The sequence below is a fragment of the Callionymus lyra genome, chromosome 13 (assembly GCF_982586985.1).
Source record: "Callionymus lyra chromosome 13, fCalLyr1.hap1.1, whole genome shotgun sequence".
Classification (NCBI taxonomy): Eukaryota; Metazoa; Chordata; class Actinopteri; order Syngnathiformes; family Callionymidae; genus Callionymus; species Callionymus lyra.
Genome location: NC_141830.1, coordinates 10,372,945 through 10,395,795, shown reverse-complemented (window position 1 = coordinate 10,395,795; position 22,851 = coordinate 10,372,945). Strand labels below are relative to the sequence as shown.

Here is a 22,851-nt window from a genome sequence, read left to right as displayed (position 1 = left end):
AAAAAATAGTATAATTAATCTATTATTATTTATTTAATATCCATTAAAAAAGAACATGGATTAATACCAAGAAAGCACCTAAATTCTCCAAAAGAAATACTACCTACTTGAAACATTTTAAGGTTAAATAATATAAAAAAATGAAATCAAACAAAATCAAACTACATAAATATTTTACTTCTAAATCATTTTGTTAATTTCTGCTATGTTTGAATCTTCAATTTTTGTGAATGCTCAAATAATATCAACAATTAAATCTTATATTAATCACTTTTGAAAAAAAAAAAAAGAAAAATAATATAACTTGCTTTAACCCTCAGATCACCTCTGGGTCAAGGTGACCCGGTGGCCGAAAACAACCTCCCTTGCTCCAAGATATAGATATGCAGTGGTGGAGGTCGTTCACCTTTGACCCAGAGACAACACAAGGGATACCACAAGCACATTTGTTTTTGGGCCTTCGGGTCACCTTGACCCAGAGACAACACAAGGGTTAAATATGTTTCAATTGAAAATGTAAACCCATTAACCAACATTTTTTTTAATGTTGTAATGCATGTTTGTTTTAAAGTTAAATGTAATATCATTTTGTGTTTTAAACCTAATTTTATTTATTTATTCAGAATTGTGAAGTCAGATGAATAATTTGTATCTATTAAATGAATATAAATAATATACTATTAATGTATGAACTTTTGTGAATGCAAAAATAATATATCAACCATTTTTGTTATAACCTGTTTATAATTAAAAAATATATATATATTAGTTTTTAATGCCTAATTAATGAATTGATAATTTCCTCAGAAGCTCAGACATGACATGCTCGGTCAAACGTTGTGGTCTCTTCCTGCGGCGAGACATTTGCGACCCATAGAGCACCAGGAGGCTCCAGTCACTCCGCAGACACAAGAACTCCACATGCGCCACTTGACCAGACTTTAGAAAAGCAGCACGTGCTGCTGGTGTAAACGGGCCGAGCGGCCAGAAGGTACGTATGGATCCATAGGAGGCGCCGGAGATGAGATCCCAGCGAGGGGACACATGAAAGGAAGGCGACACTGCGAGAGAGCCGAGATAAGACGGGACCCAGGAGAGAACGCCAGGACGGAGAGTGAAGAGCTGAATGGAAGCAGCAGCGAGACGTAGAGCGAGGGTTGATGGTGAAACACTGCGTCTGAACAGACGTGACTCTTGTCAATCTCAATGACAGACTTTGACACTTCCTGTGCAAGACTGAGAGGTGATCCCAGGTTTGCTCTCATCTTTCTCAAATTATTTCAAGGCAAAAACTCATTTCTTTTTACAATACTTTGTTTTTTTATTTCCTTTGTGATCACCTAACTTTTTATTGCTCTTTTCTTCACGGTAAACATTCATTTTCTAAGTTTACACAAAATGATTAAAAATGTTGAATCCTTTATAATAATTCGGACTTTTTTGACTAACTTTTTTTATTTTTATTTACTTTTCATTGTCCCGTTTTACTGCCCAGGTTCAACATTTTTTAAAATATCTAAAACCAACAAATTCCTGGCAGTTGCATTACCTTCTGTATTTGTTTAGTGATGTCATTTTTATTGTATCTTTTTTTTATGGTTTAAATAAAAAATAACAAACAGATGGATTTCTTTGGAATTATTTGTTGGAATTAATTGTTGTAATTGCATCTGCAACTTACTTTTTTATTTTATATTTATATTTATTACTTATTATACATATATATATATATATATATATATACAGTATAACTTGTGTTTTATTACCATTATTTTCCCCCTGAAACTTTCTTTTGCACTTCATGCTTGATATAGTACTTTTTATACTACAAAAATAATGTTTTTTTTCATGATGATGTGACGCAGATATTACAAAAACATGTCTAATAAAGTTTGTGTGGACTACAGATCAGACATGTTCAAGTCAGGAACCGGCCCCGAGTCGACCCTGAGGGAGTAGATTTGCGTCTCACCCGACCAGTGTCCAGTGGAGGAGCCCGAGCGGTCCATGCAGCTGTTGCTGACCGGCAGGAAGACGGTCTCCCAGCCGCCCGGGGCGTAGCGCCAGTTGTGCGACTCCAGGATGAGCGTGCGCTGCGTGCCGTAGGCGATCATGAAGCAGTAGACCACGTGGTGGAGCTGGCAGCCGTAACCGCAGCCCTTGTTGATGTTGCAGACCAGCTTCCTCGCCTTGCTGCAGTCGCTCGGGTTCTGCAGGGAAGGACACGGTTCAACGGGTGCGTTTACTCAGAGAATCAACTGTGGCATTGAACATGAGGAGGAATAAGTTGACAAGAACCACATTTTGGAGATTTATAATTAATGTTTGGACACAGTCCTGCTATAAAAGTATATCAGTGCCAACAGAATATTTAATGGTTGACTTTCTGTGACAAAAGTTTCTTCCTCTGTGACTTCAAAATTGTTGTTTTCATAGAAATGCTTCTCCAGGGTCACAGAACAAGCTTTATAACATTTACTTTCCGAATTTTTGGAATAAAAATCAATGTGTTAAAACAATTAAATTTGAAAATATTGGAATTATTGAATTCAATAAACACAAATTCAACTTTTTATATTTTTTTAATTATTGAATTCAATTATTCTATTAAAGCAAATTTCAGGTAAATTATATAATAAAAAAAGTCCAACCTTTATAACTTTTATATTTTTTTGAATTCAATCAAGTCTATTCAAACAAATTTCAATTTAATTATTCAATAAAAACAAATCCAACTTTTTATTTGTTTAAATTAATTTTAATTTAATTATTCTGATAAAAATGATCAATGCAATTATTTAATAAAAATAAATCCAGCTTGTACATGTTTGAATTATTAAATAAAATAATTCTATTAAAACAAATTTCACCATTGAATAATCAAATCATTTAAGTTAATTATTCAACAAAAACAAATTTAACCTTCCAGAATAGAACTTCTAAATCAAGGTATTCTCAAAAAAATTATTATAATAATTCATTGCTTAAAAAATAATACAGCATTTTGTAAATTTAACCATTCAATATTCTGATGCCACTGATAAATCAATGATCACATGAACATGCAGGGAAAAATATCTTTTCACACAAAAACACAAAGAATAACGTGTCTATATTTTCATAAACAAATACATTTTTTTTTTGTAGTAGCAAGAGTGTGTGAGCATCAAAGCTCTAGAGCGATGATTCCCAACCACTGTGAAGCGGCACGCAACTGTGCCATGGGAAATCACCAGGTGTGCCGCGGCAAATCTTTCATATTTCAAATGATTACTGCTCTAAGAGTCTATTTTCATGGCGCCCATCCCGAATGTGTACGACTTTTCCGGCACCAACTGAAAGAACATTTGAAACCGGCTTCCAAAGCGGGAAAGTTTGGCGTTTAAGCCGGCATTACATTAAAAAACTGCAGCTGCCATTGCGCCAAAAACAAATCTAGGCAACTTTGACTTTCTTTTCATCCACTCATTTATGCTCAAGGAATCTCGGCCGACTATCTTTGATTGAAGACTTTTGAGAACAGAAGTACCGATGGTTGAAGACAGAGAATGCTTATGTACGGCTTAACATGAATTAAAAATAAACATTTACGATGAAGTTTTGGTGGTTCAACGTTGCGATTAAAAACGTGTTGTGATGTGAACTGAATAAATACATGATCTTAAATATAATGTGTGTTATATTTTTGTTGGGTGGCGTTCCGAGGAATCTGTATCTGTATTTTTACACAATATATATTTAGGTAGACCCGACAAAACATGTTGTCGCTCCCTCACGAAGCTCCATCCATGAGGAGAATCTAAATTTGGGGCAATTTCCAGTAACTTCTGAAATTCAAATACAAATAAAAGTTAGAATGTCTTCATTCAAATATTTCCAAACTAAGGTATTCTTTGTGATGAGACCGACCATCTTTTGGAATTTTCCTCTTTCCTCTGGAATTCCTTCACGATAAGTATGAAATGTAGCTTCTTTTGTCGTCTCCTCTTTCATCCCTCCCATGTGCCTCTGCTCTCTTTTGTGTCGCAGTATTCTCTCAATCTTATTATTCCTCCTCACTGGCTGACCTTCTTATTTTCCATCGGCTGTACGTCCTCCCCCCCTCTTTGTGATTTCCTCTCTGCCATAAATTAGCTTTGATATTTCTCTTCCTCACACTGGGCCGTATAGGAGGAACAGAACCATCTCTCGCAGGGTTGGGATTAGCTCAGCGGTTGCCAGTTTCCGAGCGGCACGTGCTAACCGGCTTCCTAAACAGCAATTATCGCCTGATGGAAGAGTTTTCCTCATTAGAACGCTGCAGCTGGATCGTCGGGAAACAGGGCTTCCCACCGACCGAGGCTGCCGATCATTCGTGGGAGGTGATAGAGAGAGAGAGAGATAATAGCAATCGTCAAGTTATTTTACTTCATGTACTATTGTGTTCTGATGCTATCACGCGCAGCCGCGACCCCACAGTCGACCCCGACATGATCAGGTTATTCAGCTCCAGTTGTCTCTGGAGCAGGAGCCGAAAATGTATTTGGAAGATGGACTCATAAAAGTGTGCAGATGTGGGTAGAGGCCTCAATTGTAAACATGGCCCTCGTGAATGTTTTTGATTTATTTTATATTCTTTTATTGATACTTTCCCCCCGTTACTTTCCTCTACGTCTACTAGAATCATACGACTGTTGATGAAACCTTATGGCATTATTAAATGTAAATTCTTGTTTTCCTATTATTCATTCATTCATTGACAACAGCTTTATCCTGGGGTCGCGGGGAGACTGGAGCCTAGAGCCTTTCCCAGAATCATAGGGCGAGAGGCAGGGGACACCCTGGACAGGACGCCAGTCTAGTCGCAGGGCTGTTTGCCTTTTATATGCATTTATATTTAATATCTATTAAAAATACTATTTACATAAACATTTTATATAAATATAAACATCAACATTTTGGGTAATATATTTTTATATATACCCATTAAAAATATATTAAAGCACATATTTATCAAAGGAAAAAAAATACTTTTCTGTATATTAGATATTTTATATGAATATAAGAACATTCTTTCTCCCTCCATGCAGTATATATTTATGAACATTGTAACACTCGTCATGCTATTTTATAACAATATCATTTTATTATTAACAAGCTATTATTAGTGTATCTTTATCCTATAATTTCTTTCAGAGAAAAATTAATTAGTTTTAAGAAATTATAATTTTCAACAATTATCTTGTTTATTTTGACTTTTTGATCAATAACGTTTTATCCATTCATCTATATATTTTTATATTAAACACTTTTGGAGGAAAGTTACTTAAAGTTAAGTACTGCAAAATATTTAGTCAAAAATAATTATAAATAAAGCATAGGTTTATCAAACAAAAAATAAAAACAAGATTTTTCTTTTTAGTGTTTTTCTTATACATTTGTACTCGTTTCCTTTCACAGTATTATCCATATTGTATACAAATATAAAAACACCCTTTCTCCTTCCATAAAGAATATTTGATCAGCATTATCAACCACATGATGATTTATTTAAAAAATGTAATTTTAATATTAACACGATTTTATTCATGCTTCCTTGCTCTATAATTTATTTATTTTTAATAATAATTTAAATCAATTATTGCGTTAAGTTGGTCATTTTTTATCCATCCATCCATCGATCCATCCATCTATCTATAGACTCCATGAAGAGGAAAAAAAGCGTATGGTAGTTTGAAAATAAATACATTGAGCTCTGGAGGAAACTATCGTAAACGAAACCCTGTCTCACATCAGGTTGTGGACACAGTCGGAGGCAGGGCTCCGGAAAAGATTGGGAGGATAAAATGGGGGCGAGGGAGTCGCCTCCGAGGTTAAGTGGTGTTTAAAACACTTTCCACCGCGAGCGCCTCTCTTCTTCACTGCTGGTTCTGGGCTGAGCGGGGAAGTGGGAAATGCAGTGTGAAGTTCCCGTAATTATTCACCGTGATTCCCGGACGCCGGCGAAGGGGTTCTGAGTGAGATTTCCTTGTTCCAGTACAGTAAAGCAGATTCGCAGCGACAGGCTGGCACTTTGTATGGAGCTCCAGCTCATTACGGTCTCCAGAAGAATCTACTTAGAGCGGAAGAGTCGGCGAACAAATCCACGCTGGCAGGAACAGTTCAAGTGCACTCGTCCAGGAAGAAGTATGTGTCGAAGCAGTGGCAGCCCAGACAGTTGAGCTCTAATGTTGCTAAAGAGGAACAATCAAAGTTCACTAGTCTAGATGGATGGATAGATATGAGACTGAAACTGTTTTTACCATTTTATATTATTGGTGGATCAAACTAGGGGCGCGACAAAAAAATCATATACACACACACACAGGCATATATATATATATATATATATATATAAAAACGAAATTCAACAGCACTGTATCACTTTCTATATTTCTTATTTTAAAATCATAACTATTTTATGGTTTGTATTTAAATAAAGTGAGTAAATTAAATTAAAAAACAACTATATATTTAATTAACAAATTAAAATGCATCCTTTGCAGCTCAGTAACAAAAACCCCCACAAGATCACGACAATGACTGAGGACGAGAGGATACAGTCGACTTTAAACGCTGATGTTTGGACATGTGTCGGCTTTTTAGTTCAATTAAATCAACAAATGAGAGAGTCACAAAAGTTCCCGAAAATCGTTCACATAATGATGCAAGTGTATCGAAATGTATCGTTGTGAATCATATCGTGAGATGAGTGCATCACTAACAGACCTACTGGTTCAAACCAACAAGAATATCAGTAAAAATCAAGCAGGGAAACTGAGATTTAAGTTGAGATTAATTCTAAAATTATGTTTAAATATGTTTATCTTTATAATCCAATGTTAGCTTTTGATCCAAAAAGCAACATATACATATATATATATATATATATATATATATATATATATATATATACTGTATATATGTTTATGATTTTATCAATTCAGTTCTGCCGATCCTGAGAGGGTCGGACATGAAATGCAGTCAGAAAATAATAAAAGTGAAAATCATTGAAAATTAATCAGATAAAATGTTTTAGTGCTTCTCTTCAATCGACGGACCTTTTGACAAAGAAAGCAGCTCATTGATCCATTGAGTGACCAGTGAAGAACTGGTCAAATCAAAGCACACACTTCGCTTTTGTGGCTGAGACGCCCAAAAATACCAGGTTTTAGGCGACAAAAAAAACAACAAAAAAAGGGATTTGTTCTGAGTCACTGTAATGCAGGGTGTTCTCTAGAGCGCCCACACTACTATACGAGTCGTGGTTGTGGTTTACCAACTTAACACACCACACTCTTAAAAAACCTTTTAAACACTAATAAAATATGTTTATCTTACAGTTGATCCAGAAACCATCTGCTCCTCTCTCATTCAAAGTCTGTTGTAACACAAAACACTTGTAAACTGTAGTCAGGAGGTGAAAATTAAACTTTAACCTCCATTTATAAAGTTAATAATTAAATGGGAGAAGAACGAGGATACGAACAAAACGATTTAGGCTGAACTACGACAACGTAGCAATAATGATAATATCATACATTATACATTAAGATATTCATACTTTTAATACCAGAATGTACTTCAAAGGAAGGTTAATGTGAAATGTTTAAACAGATTAAAAAACATATAAGAGAAAGAAAATGGTTTACAACTTATCTTAGAGAAGATTATTAAAATATAAAGGAGAAATATAACTTCAGTAGAACGACTCCTTTTATGACAATATTCAGGTTATTAGATATTCAACAAAAGTATAATAAATTATTTAAAAGTGCTACAAACGCATTGAGGGAAAATTAATCCTCGTTTTTATTTGGCATATTCACCTAATGAGGTCTTCAGAGTACGTCTCGCTCTACAAAAGGCAGGGGAAACCCTGGAAAGGTCACCAGTTCATACAGGGAACATTTGAAATTAGCGGCTCTTTTGCAGAATAAATGTGGCCCTTGGTCCTGTTCATGAAATATATTATCCAACCGGAGAATGTAAAACATTAATTAGATAAAACTTTAAAAAATGTCAGACACGGTTTTTATAGTCAAAGTTTCAACAGTCAAAAGAAATCACCACAAAGTAAAGATGTTAACTGTTTATGCTAACTGTTCAAGCTAACTGTCCGAGCTAACTGTTCATGCTTACTGTTCATGTTAACTGTTAATGCTAAATGTTCATGCTAACTGTTCAAGTGAACTGTTAATGCTAACTGTTCATGCTAACTGTTCATGCTAACTGTTCAAGCGAACTGTTAATGCTAACTGTTCAAGCTAATGTCCAAGCTAACTGTTCATGCTTACTGTTCATGTTAACTGTTCAAGCTAACTGTTCAAGCTAACTGTTCATGGTAAATGTTCATGCGAACTGTTCAAGCGAACTGTTCAAGCGAACTGTTCAAGCGAACTGTTCAAGCGAACTGTTCATGCTAACTGTTCATGCTAACTGTTCATGCTAACTGTTCATGCTAACTATCCAAGCTCATTGTCCAAGCGAACTGTTCATGCTAACTGTTCATGCTAAATGTTCAAGCAAACTGTTAATGCTAACTGTTCAAGCTAACTGTTCATGCTAACTATCCAAGCTCATTGTCCAAGCTAACTGTTCATGCTAACTGTTCAAGCTAACTGTTCATGCTAACTGTTCATGCTAACTGTTCACGCTAACTGTCTATGTTCGTTCCTAAAATAAGTCTATCCGTGAAGAAGTTATTGATCAAACATCAAATATGGCCCCTCCTCTAAAAAAGTTCTGACATCCCTGACACAGATAGTAAGTGACGATGTAGACTCTCTCCAAGAGCTGTCTGATGCCAGATTTGAACCTCCAACCATAAGCCACGTGAGGCTCCAGCACTGAGCAACAACAAAACCACCATTGAATAAATCGAATATCGAGAAGATTCTACTGGAGCGAATCCGAGCCACGACAATAGTTTTTAAAGCCCGTCCTCACGTGCCACAGGTTCAGATTAAGGGAAGGAAATGGATGAATTTGCGATTTCGCCTTCAAATTAAAAAGTCGCCTCCATCAGCGACCTGCGGCGTCGCCGACGTTAATCCAATTTGCACAGGCAATTTTCTGCTGAAGCGACAACAAACGCCAGCTTTAACCCTGGCGTGGGCGGCGGTGGGTCGGAGGCAGAGAGGTCAGTTACAAACGTGTGAAGTCGACGAGACCGTCCTGTCAGAATTAAAACTCCATTATGCAAACATTTACAACATGTCGACGGCGAGGAGTGAAAGTGACACTAAAAAGCCGTTTTTTGTCGATTCATGCGAGTGTGTGGTACATTTCAAAAACACAGAATTAAATAACTTTTTTTTTTAGTGAAAATAACCCCTAAAGAATCTAATACTTAAATAATTTAATGGAGAAATTGGAAATATTTTCATAATTATACTTAAAAATAAACATATCTGAAGTAAAGTAAATCAGTAAGATTTTTATGTCGGACATTTATTTTAATGAAATGGTCCCTCGCCATATCACGGTTCACTCCTAATCACCGCACTGAATTCACTTATGGTGCCGAGCAAAACGGGAAACTCCCATGATGCCTTTGTACACACTGCTCCATTTAGTGAAGGCTGACTGGTCGCTACGATACTGTATTCAATTAATTTGACGTCTATGCAACTATGTTGGAAGTGATTGAAAAGCTGGGATTGGTAGGCTGGGCGGCAAAGCATTGGCCCCCTCAAATGGAATTGCATGTTTTTAAGGTAAAATAAATGTTATTAATTAAAATATTAAAAAGTAAATATTAAGAAATTGTTTCGTTTTTGAGAGTGTAAACGGTGTGAGAATATGGAAAATGTTAAATACAGTTTGGGGAAGGTTTACTAAGAGATAACCTCAACATGTACTTAAATACGATGAGTATAGACATCTTTTTTGCTGTGTCTCAAATCGCATACTTGCGTACTCAAATTTAGTATTTTTAGTGCGGGAGTGCGTCTCAATTCTAAGTATGCAAAATTTAGTGCGCCATGCACACTAAATTGGCGTACTAAAACGCCCACAAAACTGAGTATGGTTCGATGGACACTAACCCCCCTAAACGTCCGCCATCTTAGTGACGTTTTAAAAAAAGTTACGTCATATATATATATATATATATATATATATATGCATATATTCATATACTTACAGGTGCATTTTCAGCCAAGAGTAGGAGGATGACACGTCTTCAGTGCTGATACCAGCGTAAATATCTCGCGAATATTTCGTTTCTCATATTTTTTCTTTATTTCTTTTTCCAAACTTGCAAAACGTGCTGCCAGCAGGTGTCGATAGCGTTTAAGCCTGCAAACAACTGGTTGCAAGCATTGTTAAATAGAAGTAGAAGAAGAAGCTGGTGCGTCATTTCCTGTTAGTGTGTAGCAGCAGTGTTTGATTTGAGACATACTATCTGTTGAGAATTTGCGTACTAGTTAGTATGCACACTATCCTGACGCATACTCATTTCTAGTATACTAAGAGAAGTATACGATTTGAGACACAGCATTGGTATTTTCCAGGGATGAAGGAACTTCTTGCAGAGTTTCTCTTCCCCTGAAGGGCAGCAGAAGTCACATCACTCTTCTCTGCTGTTGGCCATCAACCCAATAATGTTTGTTTTTTTTTGGAAAGGTTTAGCAGATGGAGACTCAATCTGCGTGAGCGCCTCATAGTTCACCGGGAAGTAAATCCAGCTCTTCTGCGGCGAAGAGAGTGAAGCGGCGGCGGTCGCTGGGCGGGCATCTGGAGGCGCCGCGGTGACGGAGTTAGTTACAGGGGTAGCGAGAGAGAGGGGGTTAGGGTGACACATGTCAATTCATTTGAGGTGTCATGCACGCCTGTGTGTCGGCGTGTTTCATCCACGCCGCGCAGGTGTGTTCGCCCATGAATTAGCGCCGACAGCTGGTGGAGCGGCGGGATCCCTCAGCGGAGGTGACAGCATCTGTTAGCGGCGCCGTCTCCGCCCCGCCAGACTGACGAGGTGCGCTCATCAAACATACCCGGCTCATTACTGCGGCGTGTTACGCCGGGAGGGTTTCTCAGGACGAGTCAACATCCTTTTATTCTCAATGGATACGACGATGAGGAAGTTAAACCTGGTCGAACTGCTGAGCAACTCACACCCACTTTAAAAAGTAAGCTTCAGTGTAAATGAATGGATGAATTAAGGATGTTTTTTAGCTTTGTTTTTAATATAAATTGTGGTTATTGTACCTGCAGGTAGGTGATTCTGTTCTGGACCAGATCCGAAAGGTCCTTCGCTTCCTTCACCCTCCACTCGCCCACTCCGTCCGCCTGACTGAGGTAGTACAAGTCCGCCATGATCGACCTGCAAAGACAAGCCACGTCAATAACAGAATAATACGTCTTAAAATGTACTTTTGATTGACAGGATCTGGAAATATTAATTTATATGAATCATGCTAACCATTTACTTTTCTTGAAATAATATTGTTTTGTTTTTAATCAATTTGTGTCTCACCAGAAAATGAAAGTTTTCTCCCTTTGTTATCCTTATTTTGTGAAGCTATTTTCTTCGAGAAACTGCAGTGTTTATATTTTATTTTTACGATTCTCCAAATGTCACAGACGGACAGAGAGAATAACATAATCAACAATAACAAATATTACTTCAACTAAATTGTATGGTTTTAATTGAACATCAACTTGTGCTTCCCTCACACAAGAAAAACTAATTTGCTGTAAACTTTTTACTAACAATAAATAAATGTATTTGTTGTTTCATACAAACCCATCAACTTCCCTAATAGAATACTTTACTGAACAACTCAAATATTAAAATACAGAACAAATATTGGACGTTTCACACTTTTATTTCTCTTAATATTATTATAAAATAGCTTATTATAAAATCATTCAAATATGTCTGTCGTGTCATTGTGTTTTTTTCTACTTTTTTTTTAAACTTAATTGCAAGATGATATTGTGAGTTTTTGCATTTTTTTTCAATTAGTTTTCGCCACAATTTCGGCCAATGAACGAGAAGCCACAATCAGAGCACACTGTTCAGTATCCTGGATGCTGATTGGCTAAGGGAAGTAGTCAAGGAAGATGCCAATTATCAGCTGCTGGGTCACAGTTCTGTTACAGTTTAATGCAAAATAAAATTAATAAAGTAAAATCGATGAATCATACTTTTTTTTTTACAATGACAGTAAAGGCTATTCTTTGAACGTGTTTCAAAGCCTCTGGCGGAAGCCAAAGGTATCGAAATGATGACGTGTGTTTTCAATTTTTGGCATAAAACATCTTCAATAAAATTATATATAAAAAAAAAAAAAAAGTTGAGATATTTGTAAAGTTTCGGTAAAATACAAATTTTCCCCACGCGCCACTGGATTTTGGGGATTCTCCAGACGGATGGAAAACCTCTGCTAGAGTCGAACAAAAAAACTCTGTAAGGTTAACCCTTGTGTTCTTTCTGGGTCAAGGTCCGACGACCTCCACTACTGCATGTGTATTTATGGAAGCCAGGGAGGTCGTTGACCTTGACCCAGAGACCATACAAGGGTTAAAGGGTTAAGGGAGAGAATAGGAAAAGGTTTATAGGAGCTTGTGGAGAATTTTTAAAAGGTTAAATATACAGTCCAGGCGTATGTTCGTATGTTTATAAACTACATTTTTGGTGATAACTAGCTTGTGTAGCTACACTGTAGCAAATATAAATTGGGGAAGGATTGTGCTATCGTCCTGTATTTAAAACAAAACACCAGGATTAAATAAAAAACATCGCAGTAACTTCTTGATAAAGTCCAAGACAAACAAAACTGCCTTTCATCATCACTCGAGGAGTTTTTGTGCTTCTCTCTGCGGATAAAAATATCTCTTCACCAGCAGATTTGCAAGTATAATATTGTTTTGCATGTGTTTTAAGAAGTGAAGTAGTATCACAATTGTGAAAGTAAAGATGTGTTAAGATAAAAGATCATGTTCACTTAGAAAAGTGACCAATAGCTGAAGCACACACACACACACACAGAGACGCGCAAACGCTCACACACTCGTGCAGGCTTACATTTATTACTCCCTTCTTTGACCTAAATCAGTCACATCCCGTGACTGGAGGATTTTGTGCAGATATTCAAAAACACACACACGCACACGCACACACACACACACACACACACACACACACACACACACACACACACACACACACACACACACACACACACACACACACACACACACACACACACACACACACACACAGTGTTGCTGTGTGGCTGAAGGAAACAAATTTGAATTTTCATGAATCAGCTCAGTGGTGTAGAAGATCCCATTATTTAGCCAATTTATTCTCTCCGTCACTAATTTAGCTGTAAATACGAGAAGAGATTAAAATTAAAACCTTGTTAGGAAGTCCCACAACGTCCTCTATGGAAACCAGGAATAGAAAACAAGTGGAGAGTAAAATGCAGAATGTGTGTCAAGTCAGGTGTTCAACTGGAAGGAAGCCCCGGGGCAGACCCGGGACGCTGAATCACTCGTACGTGCAAACAAAGTGGAATAAAACAATGAAAAAAAGAAGGTTAATACAGATATAAAGGGCTGCATTCATGATAAGATAAAACACAAAAGAAAAATAGGTAAGAAAAAGATGGAGAAATGGAACTATAAATCGGAGGACAAAAAATCAAATAAAGGCAAAGAAATAGAAATGAAAAATGAACAAGTTTGTAAAAAAGAGGTGAAAAGGAAGATGAAAAGCTAAATCCAACTGAAGAATGTAATAAGAAGAGAATAAAAAAGTGCAGAGACGAGAAGTGAAAAAATTAAGATGTCGTAAAGAAGAAGAAGTGGACAAGAAAAGAAATCTAAAGTTATGAAGTAGGTCCGAAGGTAGATTTAAGCTTTATTATTAAAAAAAAGGCCCTTTAATCAGATATTTTTAAATAAAAATGATTGCTTCAATAATAATAAAAAACTCTGTCTAATCAATACAAATATAAAAAACTGTTTTTTTAAATTGAAGTAATCATTTTTGTCATTTCATGTTTTTCACTTCAATAAAACAAAACAAAAAAGTTGCAACAAAAACACTTTTTGATTTGATTGAAAATATATTTTCTTTTTCTTGAAGTAACTTTGTGGAGAAGAAGAACTAGAGCTAGGAGAGGAAGAAGTTGCACTCTAGCCGGGGAATGTCTGCGTGTGGCCAGGCCTTGAATGAAGGGAAACATGGAAGTCGTCTTAATAAACCACAGTAACTTTATTATCACTCGACTTCCGAGCTCCGAGCCGTCCGTGATCATATGACCCTCTCCCGTCCATCCTGACACCGAAAACCAACGATGCGCGGGTCAGGGTCGGCCAAAAAATAAGGTCACGCCAAGCCGTCAGATTGTAATAAACCTGTCTCAGCTGATGATTGTTTTGGACAGCAGGAAGAAAAAGAAAACCTCACGCTGTTGTGTTGCCAGGAAACTGACGGACTCACGCGTCTGACAAGTTCATGTCGTGTCTGACCTCAGCTTTCATTTCTAAAAAAAACTGGCTCCGACAACAACTTTTTTTTTCGGCCACACAAAGAGACCACGTCGCACAATTCAAGTGAAGGAACAAAAAAATGCCATGTTCTTCTACGCCATCTCTCCATTTTTCACTACTTAGACAAAGTGGAGTCGCAGCAGCTCAAGTACAGACTCGACACTTCACTCTCCATGGAAACCTCGTCCACTCATCTCAGAGAACGTTTTTCCAGCATGTTTCAGGTCTGCAGCTAAAAAGACTCCAGCGTACGCTGAATAAACGTATATTCCGACGCAGAGATAATTAAAGCGTCGAGAGAAAGAAGCCAGAGCGTCTCTGGTTATCCTGTGTATACGTTTGATCCATAACTTAACGAGCTGAAACTAACAATTATTTCCTGCTATGTTTATTTTCTCCTTCTCGAGTCATTTGTTACTGTATTGATCTCACGAAGCCTGCAGGGCATTTTAAATACATTCATTTGTTAACCCGGGGAACTGAGACGGGGTAATTATTTATCCTGACCAGTGATTTACTCAAGATTGTTGTTTTTATCTGAACCGTTTCATCTTTTATGTAACAGGAAAACACCGAAATTTTACTTACAGTTGCTTCTAAAAATAATGTCAAGGGTGTGTTAGCTTTAATGCTAGTAGATTTTAGCTACTTAATGTATCAGGTTTAGGCTTTTTTCCACAAACAGGAAGTAGCCAATGGTTTCCCCGAACTGCAACAGGAAGTAACATAGTGTTGACTTAAAAGGAGGCTGAAAAATGTGGCACCAACAGGAAGTAGCTGAGTGTCAACCGCATCAGAATATGCCAAACGTCACTGAAACAGGAAGTAGTCAAATGTCGCTGTAATAGTAAGTACCAACCTAAAATGTATCTTTTTTTATTTTTATTTTACATTGGTTGTCATTGATCTATGTTATTTTATTCAGCTATCAATCTATCAAAGCATTGTACCAACAATGTTGTACTTTGATAATAAAGAAATTCTTTTTTTTCAGGAAGTAGCCAAGTGTTACCACGACAGGAAGTAACCGAGTTGGAACTGGAGATAAGATAAGATAAAAGTTTCTGAAACAGGAAGTAGCTGAGTCACAGCGACCAGAAAGTCAAATATCACCAGAATGAAGAATGAAAAAAGTGTTTCTTTAGCAGGCCGTATGTCGCCCCCCCACAGGAAGTTACTGAGTCTTGCTTGAACAGGAAGAAGCCTCGTCATGTTCCAACATAAATGAAATAGTTTCTAGAAAGGGATTTAGTGAAATGTCTAGTCGAGAAGAATTGCAATCAATTCCATCATTAAAGAAGCCAGACGCTCGATAAGGAAGCAAAGGAGAAAGAGTCGTCCTTGCAACTCAACAGAATCACATCTGCTGACGTTTTGCTTTTTCTCCAATAAAAATATCTTCTCTGGCGGAAAAAAACGATTCTACATTTGCTCACCTCTGGTCATCCATTGCTTGACCTCATGATGAAGGCACTAAGAGAAGGTCCGTCAGTGCTGGTGTGTGAGTGCCGTGTTGAGTCTCAGGCGAAAGCTGCTGAGGCAGCGACGACTAAGACAATGGCTTCTATGAGCCACTTCAGCAGGATTACAAGGCAACACTTGGTGTTGAGTGACACCATTTCTCCACTCGGCCGTGAGCCAGATGGGGGCTCTGACCTTTGACCTCTTAAAGTCATGCATACTGTACGTCCTCACTTTGACTCGAGAGAAAAACTGTACGATTTGATGACACTAGAAGCCAATTGTATCTTAAATTATATTTCGTCCCAAAGCAAAACAAAGAAATGTCACTAGCAAAACATTCCACCCTTCATATTCACCTACAAAACTTCATTTTATTCAACATCATATTGACCATTATTGTTGTTATTGTTTTCAATTTATCTCAATCCTGAGGTTAGCATGCGCTGAAAGAGATTCGCTTTCAGCGCAATAACTGAATTGTTTTTTAAAGTGGGTAGACATGAAAGAAAAATCTACAAAAACATATAAATGACGATTAAGTCCTGAAAACAGGCAAAACGGAAAAGGTTTTCTGACGCCATAAAAACCCTCTCGGTGAGCGGAGGAGGCGATAAAACACTTGTTGTGTTTGATTAACAATACGCTGGTTTTACCGCAGCGCTGTTATGATCGCCTTCAGGTGGTAGTTGACGTAGCATCCAGCGGTAGTCTGGAGGTTTTTATGAATCCTGGTTATTGTTTTAGACATGTTCGGCAGACGCTTGGCGCTCCACGCCCCCGGGCAACATGGTGCTTATGATGAAATAAAAATGGGAGCGTGCTGTAATATCCACCATTATGCCTTTTATAGGTGAAAAGACAATGAACTGACACATGTTGGATTAGAGAAAGAGAAATCCACATAAAACCAAAACCAGCCTTGTGTAAAACCCAGACCTGACTGCTAGTGTTGGAGGGACTTAAAAGAACACCTGGTTGTATTAAAAGTCAAGAGTAAGAACTCCTGTTTGTGGTGGTCCTCGAGGGGAATATCCAGGAATATCTCGGCTTTTAATAGCAAAGAAAGATTCACGCAAGGATTCATCTCAATTAGTTTCTTTCCACGGTGACTCGATTGTTCGATATTCCTAAACAAAAGCAAGAGCCTGTTAACAATTTTCTGATCCTCGGCTGAATATCCACCGAACAGATGAGGGATCCCGAAGTGCTGCTTAATTCATTAAACCGTGCTAACTTTGCGATCGCAATTAAGTCACAGGAAATCCCTGAGACTGATAAAACATTCATTCACACTGTCACAGCCTGCAGCGCTGTTTCGGATTTCTGCACCAGCGCTGGGACCGGAAGAGAACCGAGGTGGAAGACACGTCGGCTGCGGTGCATGAGTTTATCAAACGATAGAGTTTAACTGCTAGTATTAGTCAGCGACATTTTTTAGAGCGAGCATCAAACAACAAGACGTAAGAGCCACGACTCACCTTTCCTGGTTCCCCATGTCCTGCAGCAAAGTGTCCGTGTACTTTTGCCTCTCGCTCGTCTCCATGATGGCCAGCTTTTTCACCTCGCTTCGGACAAAGTACCAAAACTCCTTCACACCGTTTTCAACCATCCGTCGCAGTTCTTCTTGTGTAGGCCCGGGTCCTGAGGAGGCAGAAGAAAACACTGATAATGTCCCTTGTCCTGTCAACTTCTGGTTCAAAACCGGACACATTTTCAATTTGGTATACAAAACAACGATATCGGATAAGACTTTTACATGATATAAGAGACACACAAAAAAGTTCCCCCTGAGGCATACATTTATCTTAACAACCTTTTTATTGTGACCCTTTTCTTAGAGCAGAATCACCCAAATGCAGACAAATAACTTTTTTTTTTGTCTTACAAATATCCTCAAGTTATTAAGGAAATGATAGTCCTGTTATCTTGGTAGATTTTTAATAACAAAAGAGCGAGCACTGCTTTTCTTTATGCATACAATGAGCATTTACTTTTACATTCAAGTTTGAAAATAAAGAAGAAAATAAATAAAAAGCTCCATTTTGTGTTACAGGTTAGTGTCAACAACTTACTACCAAAGAGAGCATATAATTATTCAAATTTGATTTCCTAAAAGATTTCCTTGCCTAAAATCTTAATCCATAATCATCCAAGATTACTTCATCTGTGGTTTCTGATGTTAAAGAAATTATACTAATAATATTTTTAAAAATACATTATTGAGAGTATGAGACTAAAATGTTAAAAAATATTTTTAAAAATGAAAATGTTAAAGGTACATTTAAGGTGTCAATTATATGGTGGGAATTTACAGACATGGAGAAATCATACATGTTTTTTTTAAAATTATTAAAAGAAAACAGTTTTCATACTTTTAAATTCATTTTTACCCATTTTTGGAAGCTCATGAATTGGACCGACCCGAAAGGCACTGGATTAGTCGAAGGATTTCTGTATTTTTTATAGATCGTTTTTATCTTTTTCAAGGGTCGACCTCTTTTTTCTATATTTTCCTCAGAAGTCTCACAGGGTTAACCGTTTTTTTTTTTGTTCTTAGCGAATATATTGTGGATTATTTATCAGTATTCTCCTGCACCCTTGAGTCTCCACTCATCGGTTAGAATACCAATGACATTATTGAATCAATTAATCACAGGACATAGTTCATGCATACAGAAGCATAATTAAAAACAGAAACTAAAAATGTTAGTTTTGAGTGATATCTTAACATCATTGTGTCAGGAAATTCCAAAAAATACTGGTTAAAGCGTGGACATCTATAACATTAACACACTGACCGATTTTAAAACTCAACTCAAAACCCACCTTTTTAAATTAGCTTATGCAACGTCAATTGTGTTTAGAAAAGTAAGTAAGTATGTAAGTAAGTAATATTTGTAGATCGTTTTCTAGACCAGAGTCACAAAGCGCTTAAACAATCAAAACAATACCCCATAAAATATATGCTCAAAAGGGTCAAGACACCACCGAGACAAACACAGGCGTCTCAGAGAATCAAAGAAGTAAAAGAACCAATTTGTCCGAAGCTGATCTGGCCTTAGATTCTCCCTGGAGTCTCAACAAAAACCGTGGAAATAACCCAGACTTCTTATTTTTGACTTGACTTTTAGAGCTCAGAAAGCTTTGGACGCTGAATGAATAAAATATATCTGATGCCATTAGATGTATGGGTGGGTGCGTCTGCACGGGGGGGAAAAAAGGGGATCTTTGGAAAGTTCTTGTCCAGGATATTGGTCTTGTTAACAAGCAGAGACGACTTTGAAGTGATGAGCATTGTCTTCTTCATCCCTGGGAGTTTCCTTGACCTCATTAACACACACTTGATCAGTGCGTTCTGTGCTTCTCTCGCTGCTCTAACAACAGGAAGGAACTCTAAACTCCACCCAGACCAAACAATGTAGAGTAACCCACATGGAAACACAGCTGCCTGCTCTGGTTTCTGAGGAGGAGTGGGGTGGGGGGGGGGCAGCCTGAAGCAGAAGCTATTTTTTCACCTCCCTATCCAGCCTCTCTCTCTCTCTCCCCTCGTTGGAAGGAAAAAGAGCTGCAGGGTATTTTTAGATGTTACTTCTCCTGCGGCAAGATTGAAAGTCTGACCCTGGTCGCCCTTCACGCTCGAGTGTCCTTTCTTTTCTCACCGTTCGTCTGTCTTCCCTCCGTTCACACCTCTGTCCCGTCGCTAAACTGCTTCCACTTCATTCACAAATTCCTCACTCGCCCGATAGCTTCCCCCCGACCTTCTGACCGCGGCTGAGCACGCCCGGCTTCACGTGTGCGGTGACGTCCTGATCCAGTCCTACGGGTCAGGCCCGGGTTTAACGTCTTTGAACCAGGACTTATTTAAGGTTATCAGTAGGTCTCACGTATGTAACAGGACAGTCACACAGTCTTGTAATGGAAACTTGTGCTGTGAACCTCAGGGTATCATCTAAACCTTGTTAGGTTAACTGAGGAATTAGTCACGATTCTGTAAGTAAGTCATTATTATTGAACTAGCTAAGCACATGGGTCATGATTCAATACTAGCTTGAGAGTTGAGTTATGACTGATAACTAGCTTAATGCACAAGTCAAGATTCAGTACTAGCTTGACTCATCAGTTATGATTCAGTAATAGCTTAAGTCATGAGTTATGATTCAGTACTACCTTGAGTCTTGAGTAGTATTACTTCAGTAATAGCTTGAGACATGAGTTATGATTCAGTACTAGCTTGAGTCTTGAGTTATGAATCAGAACTATCTTAAATCATGAGTCATGATTCAGAACAAGCTTGAGTCTTGAGTTATGATTCAGTACTAGCTTGAGTCATGAGTTATGATTGAGTAGCTGTCTAAATAAAGGATGGATGGGGGAAAATGTTTTATTGAAACACCAGAAAAGAAAGTAACACTCTTCAACTCTGTCTTCTGAAAGCACGTACCGTCTCCAGTGAGTTTCTGGAAGCTGTGGATCTTCTGCTTGGCTCTGGTGAGTTGGTCCTCCAGGGACCGTAGTCTCTCTGCAGCCAGGGACCCGGCATCTGCCTGACCCTCGGGTATCCTGCAGGGGGAGCAAACCAGGTGCCGTTAGAACGTGAGCGCCTCAGCAAGCATCACGATGATTCATTGAAACATCCCGAGACATCGACTCAAACCGACTTTTACGACCGTCGAAGCCGTCGGTGACTCCTGCAATATTGACAACCTGATCAACAGTCAAGCTAGTTAAGATACTTGCTTGAATCCTTCTTTCCTTCCAATAATCCATTATTCCTTACTTCCGTTCTTCCCCATTCATTTCCCTTCTAATTCCATTTTACAGACATCTCTCTTTTGTCGAATATTTCTTGATTGATCCGTTATTCTCTCCGTCGGTCTCTCTCTACTTCCTCTGCACCTCTTCGCTTCCTTTCATACATCCTCTTCCATACATTATTATCGTTCCCACCGTTTCCTTCCCGGTACAGATTATCTTTCCTTTTCTTCTTCGCCTCCTTTTTTCTTCTCCGATTCCTTTTCAAACATCCTCCCCTCATTTCTGTCTTCATAGGATTCACATGCAACTCTTCTTTTTCAATCAAATATCATATCAAATTCATCCAAAAAACTGCAATACCTCCTTCTTCAGTGTCTATTTTTTACCATCTTCCTCTTCTTCTTCATGCGATCTACCTTCTGTGTCTACACCATGTCATCTTCACACAAATAAATGTAGACGAAACAGTCGGGATTACGCAAAGCCGTGGTGGTCCCATGTTTAAAACTGCCGACTTGACACTTCAACCAGGTTAATCACTTCCATTCACAAAGCCCGTTTGAAACAGAAACCAGGTGAGTTTCACCTTCGCTCTCACACCTGCCGAGAGAAACAAAAACCCTGCCGAGGGGACTATTGTGGAGGAAGTTGGCCCTCTTTGCCGTGATTTTATTTCTCAGGGGTTTTAGGTGCAGCGGCGGCCACGGTGTCTTCTTACAGAAGTGGGTCATCGTCACCAGTGGAGACACAAATCGAAGTTCAATAATAAAAATGAAGTCATAATGATAATCAAGGAAGTTTTATTTCAGTATATTGGATTTGTTCATTTATTCTGTGCAACAAAAGTAGTATGAAGTATATCGACCTGTACGTAAACATAAGCATAACAATAAGAACGTAGAAAAAAGAATCATTATAACAAACAAAAATGATAACCATTATAATTTGAACCTTCAAATATTTTCACTGTAAACAAAGAAACACTTTTTTGCTGCTGAAAATGATTAACTACCGTATTTTCCGCTCTATTAGGCGCACTGGATTATAAATCGCACCTTCAATAAATGGCCTATTTTCGAACAGTTGTCATAAATAGGGCGCACCCGATAATAAGGTGCATAGAATAAAAGATAAGGTCAAATGTTTGACTGGGGTTGCGTTATGCATCCACTAGATAAAGCTGTGCTAAAGGGAATGTCACCAAAACAGTCAGACAAAGTCAAACTTTATTTAGCGTTCTGACAACTCCGTTCCCTCTAATGGTAACGATGTTCAAAGGATGTTCAAAAGGCTTCAAGCAGCAGAGCGTGAGACTTGTGCAGAGAAGTTGAGCGCATGTATGACATGTTAAACACACGTGTATGACATGCTGAACGCACGTGTATGACTGATTGAACGCGCAGCAGAGTGCTTTTGCGCCAACAAAAATGTTTTGAGTGTACAACAACCAAGACACACTCGCTCAAAACGGTGGCAGTAATCTTACTCCACAGATGTCAGCCATGAAGTGACGTGCATCGTTAATCCCACCCTGTGATTACGCAATGACGTAATTCCGCCCACCAGGTAATGTTCATATATAAGGCGCTGCGGATTATAGGGCGTACTGTCGTTTTTTGTGAAAAATTTAAAGGCTTTTAAGTGCGCCTGAAAATACGGTACTAAAAATCAGGTACTTTTTTTGGTCATTAAATGAAAGTTTCTTTCGTCTCCATGAAGACAGCAGACGATGTTCATTAATCAGCTGACAGACGTGAGCTGCAGTTCTGCAGTAACACAAAGTGCTGGGACACAAAAAGGAAGGACAACATATGGCTCCATGAAAGAAAAAGAAAAGTCTCCCGGCAGTGTTAAAAACCTGTCACCGCTCAGCAGGGGGGTAAACACGAAACAACAACGTTAGCAGACGAGGAATCCCTGGATTGGGAAACGAACAAATGTGTGTGTGTGTGTGTGTGTGAGAGAGTGTGTGAGTCTGTGTGTAGGGTGACGCTCCCCCCTCTGCGATCCAGACAGCAGGTGAGGTGCAGCAGCTAACCCAGATTCCCCAGCTTCACGTGGCCTAGATATTTCAGTCTTCAACCTTTTCCGCCGTCAGACTTTCAT

The 22,851-nt window shown here is 38.3% G+C and overlaps 1 protein-coding gene across 1 annotated transcript in view; it reads right to left on the bottom strand.

The window, feature by feature from the left end:
• fut8b (fucosyltransferase 8b (alpha (1,6) fucosyltransferase)) overlaps positions 1–22,851 on the bottom strand; it is a 115,185-nt gene that overhangs the window by 15,029 nt on the left and 77,305 nt on the right. Inside the window, exons 4-7 of the mRNA XM_087805763.1 lie at positions 20,432–20,550; positions 17,469–17,631; positions 11,230–11,344; positions 1,973–2,210 (exon numbers count right to left, since the gene is read on the bottom strand). Coding sequence (XP_087661889.1) covers positions 1,973–2,210; positions 11,230–11,344; positions 17,469–17,631; positions 20,432–20,550 — 635 coding nt within the window. The remainder of the gene's footprint in view (positions 1–1,972; positions 2,211–11,229; positions 11,345–17,468; positions 17,632–20,431; positions 20,551–22,851) is intronic.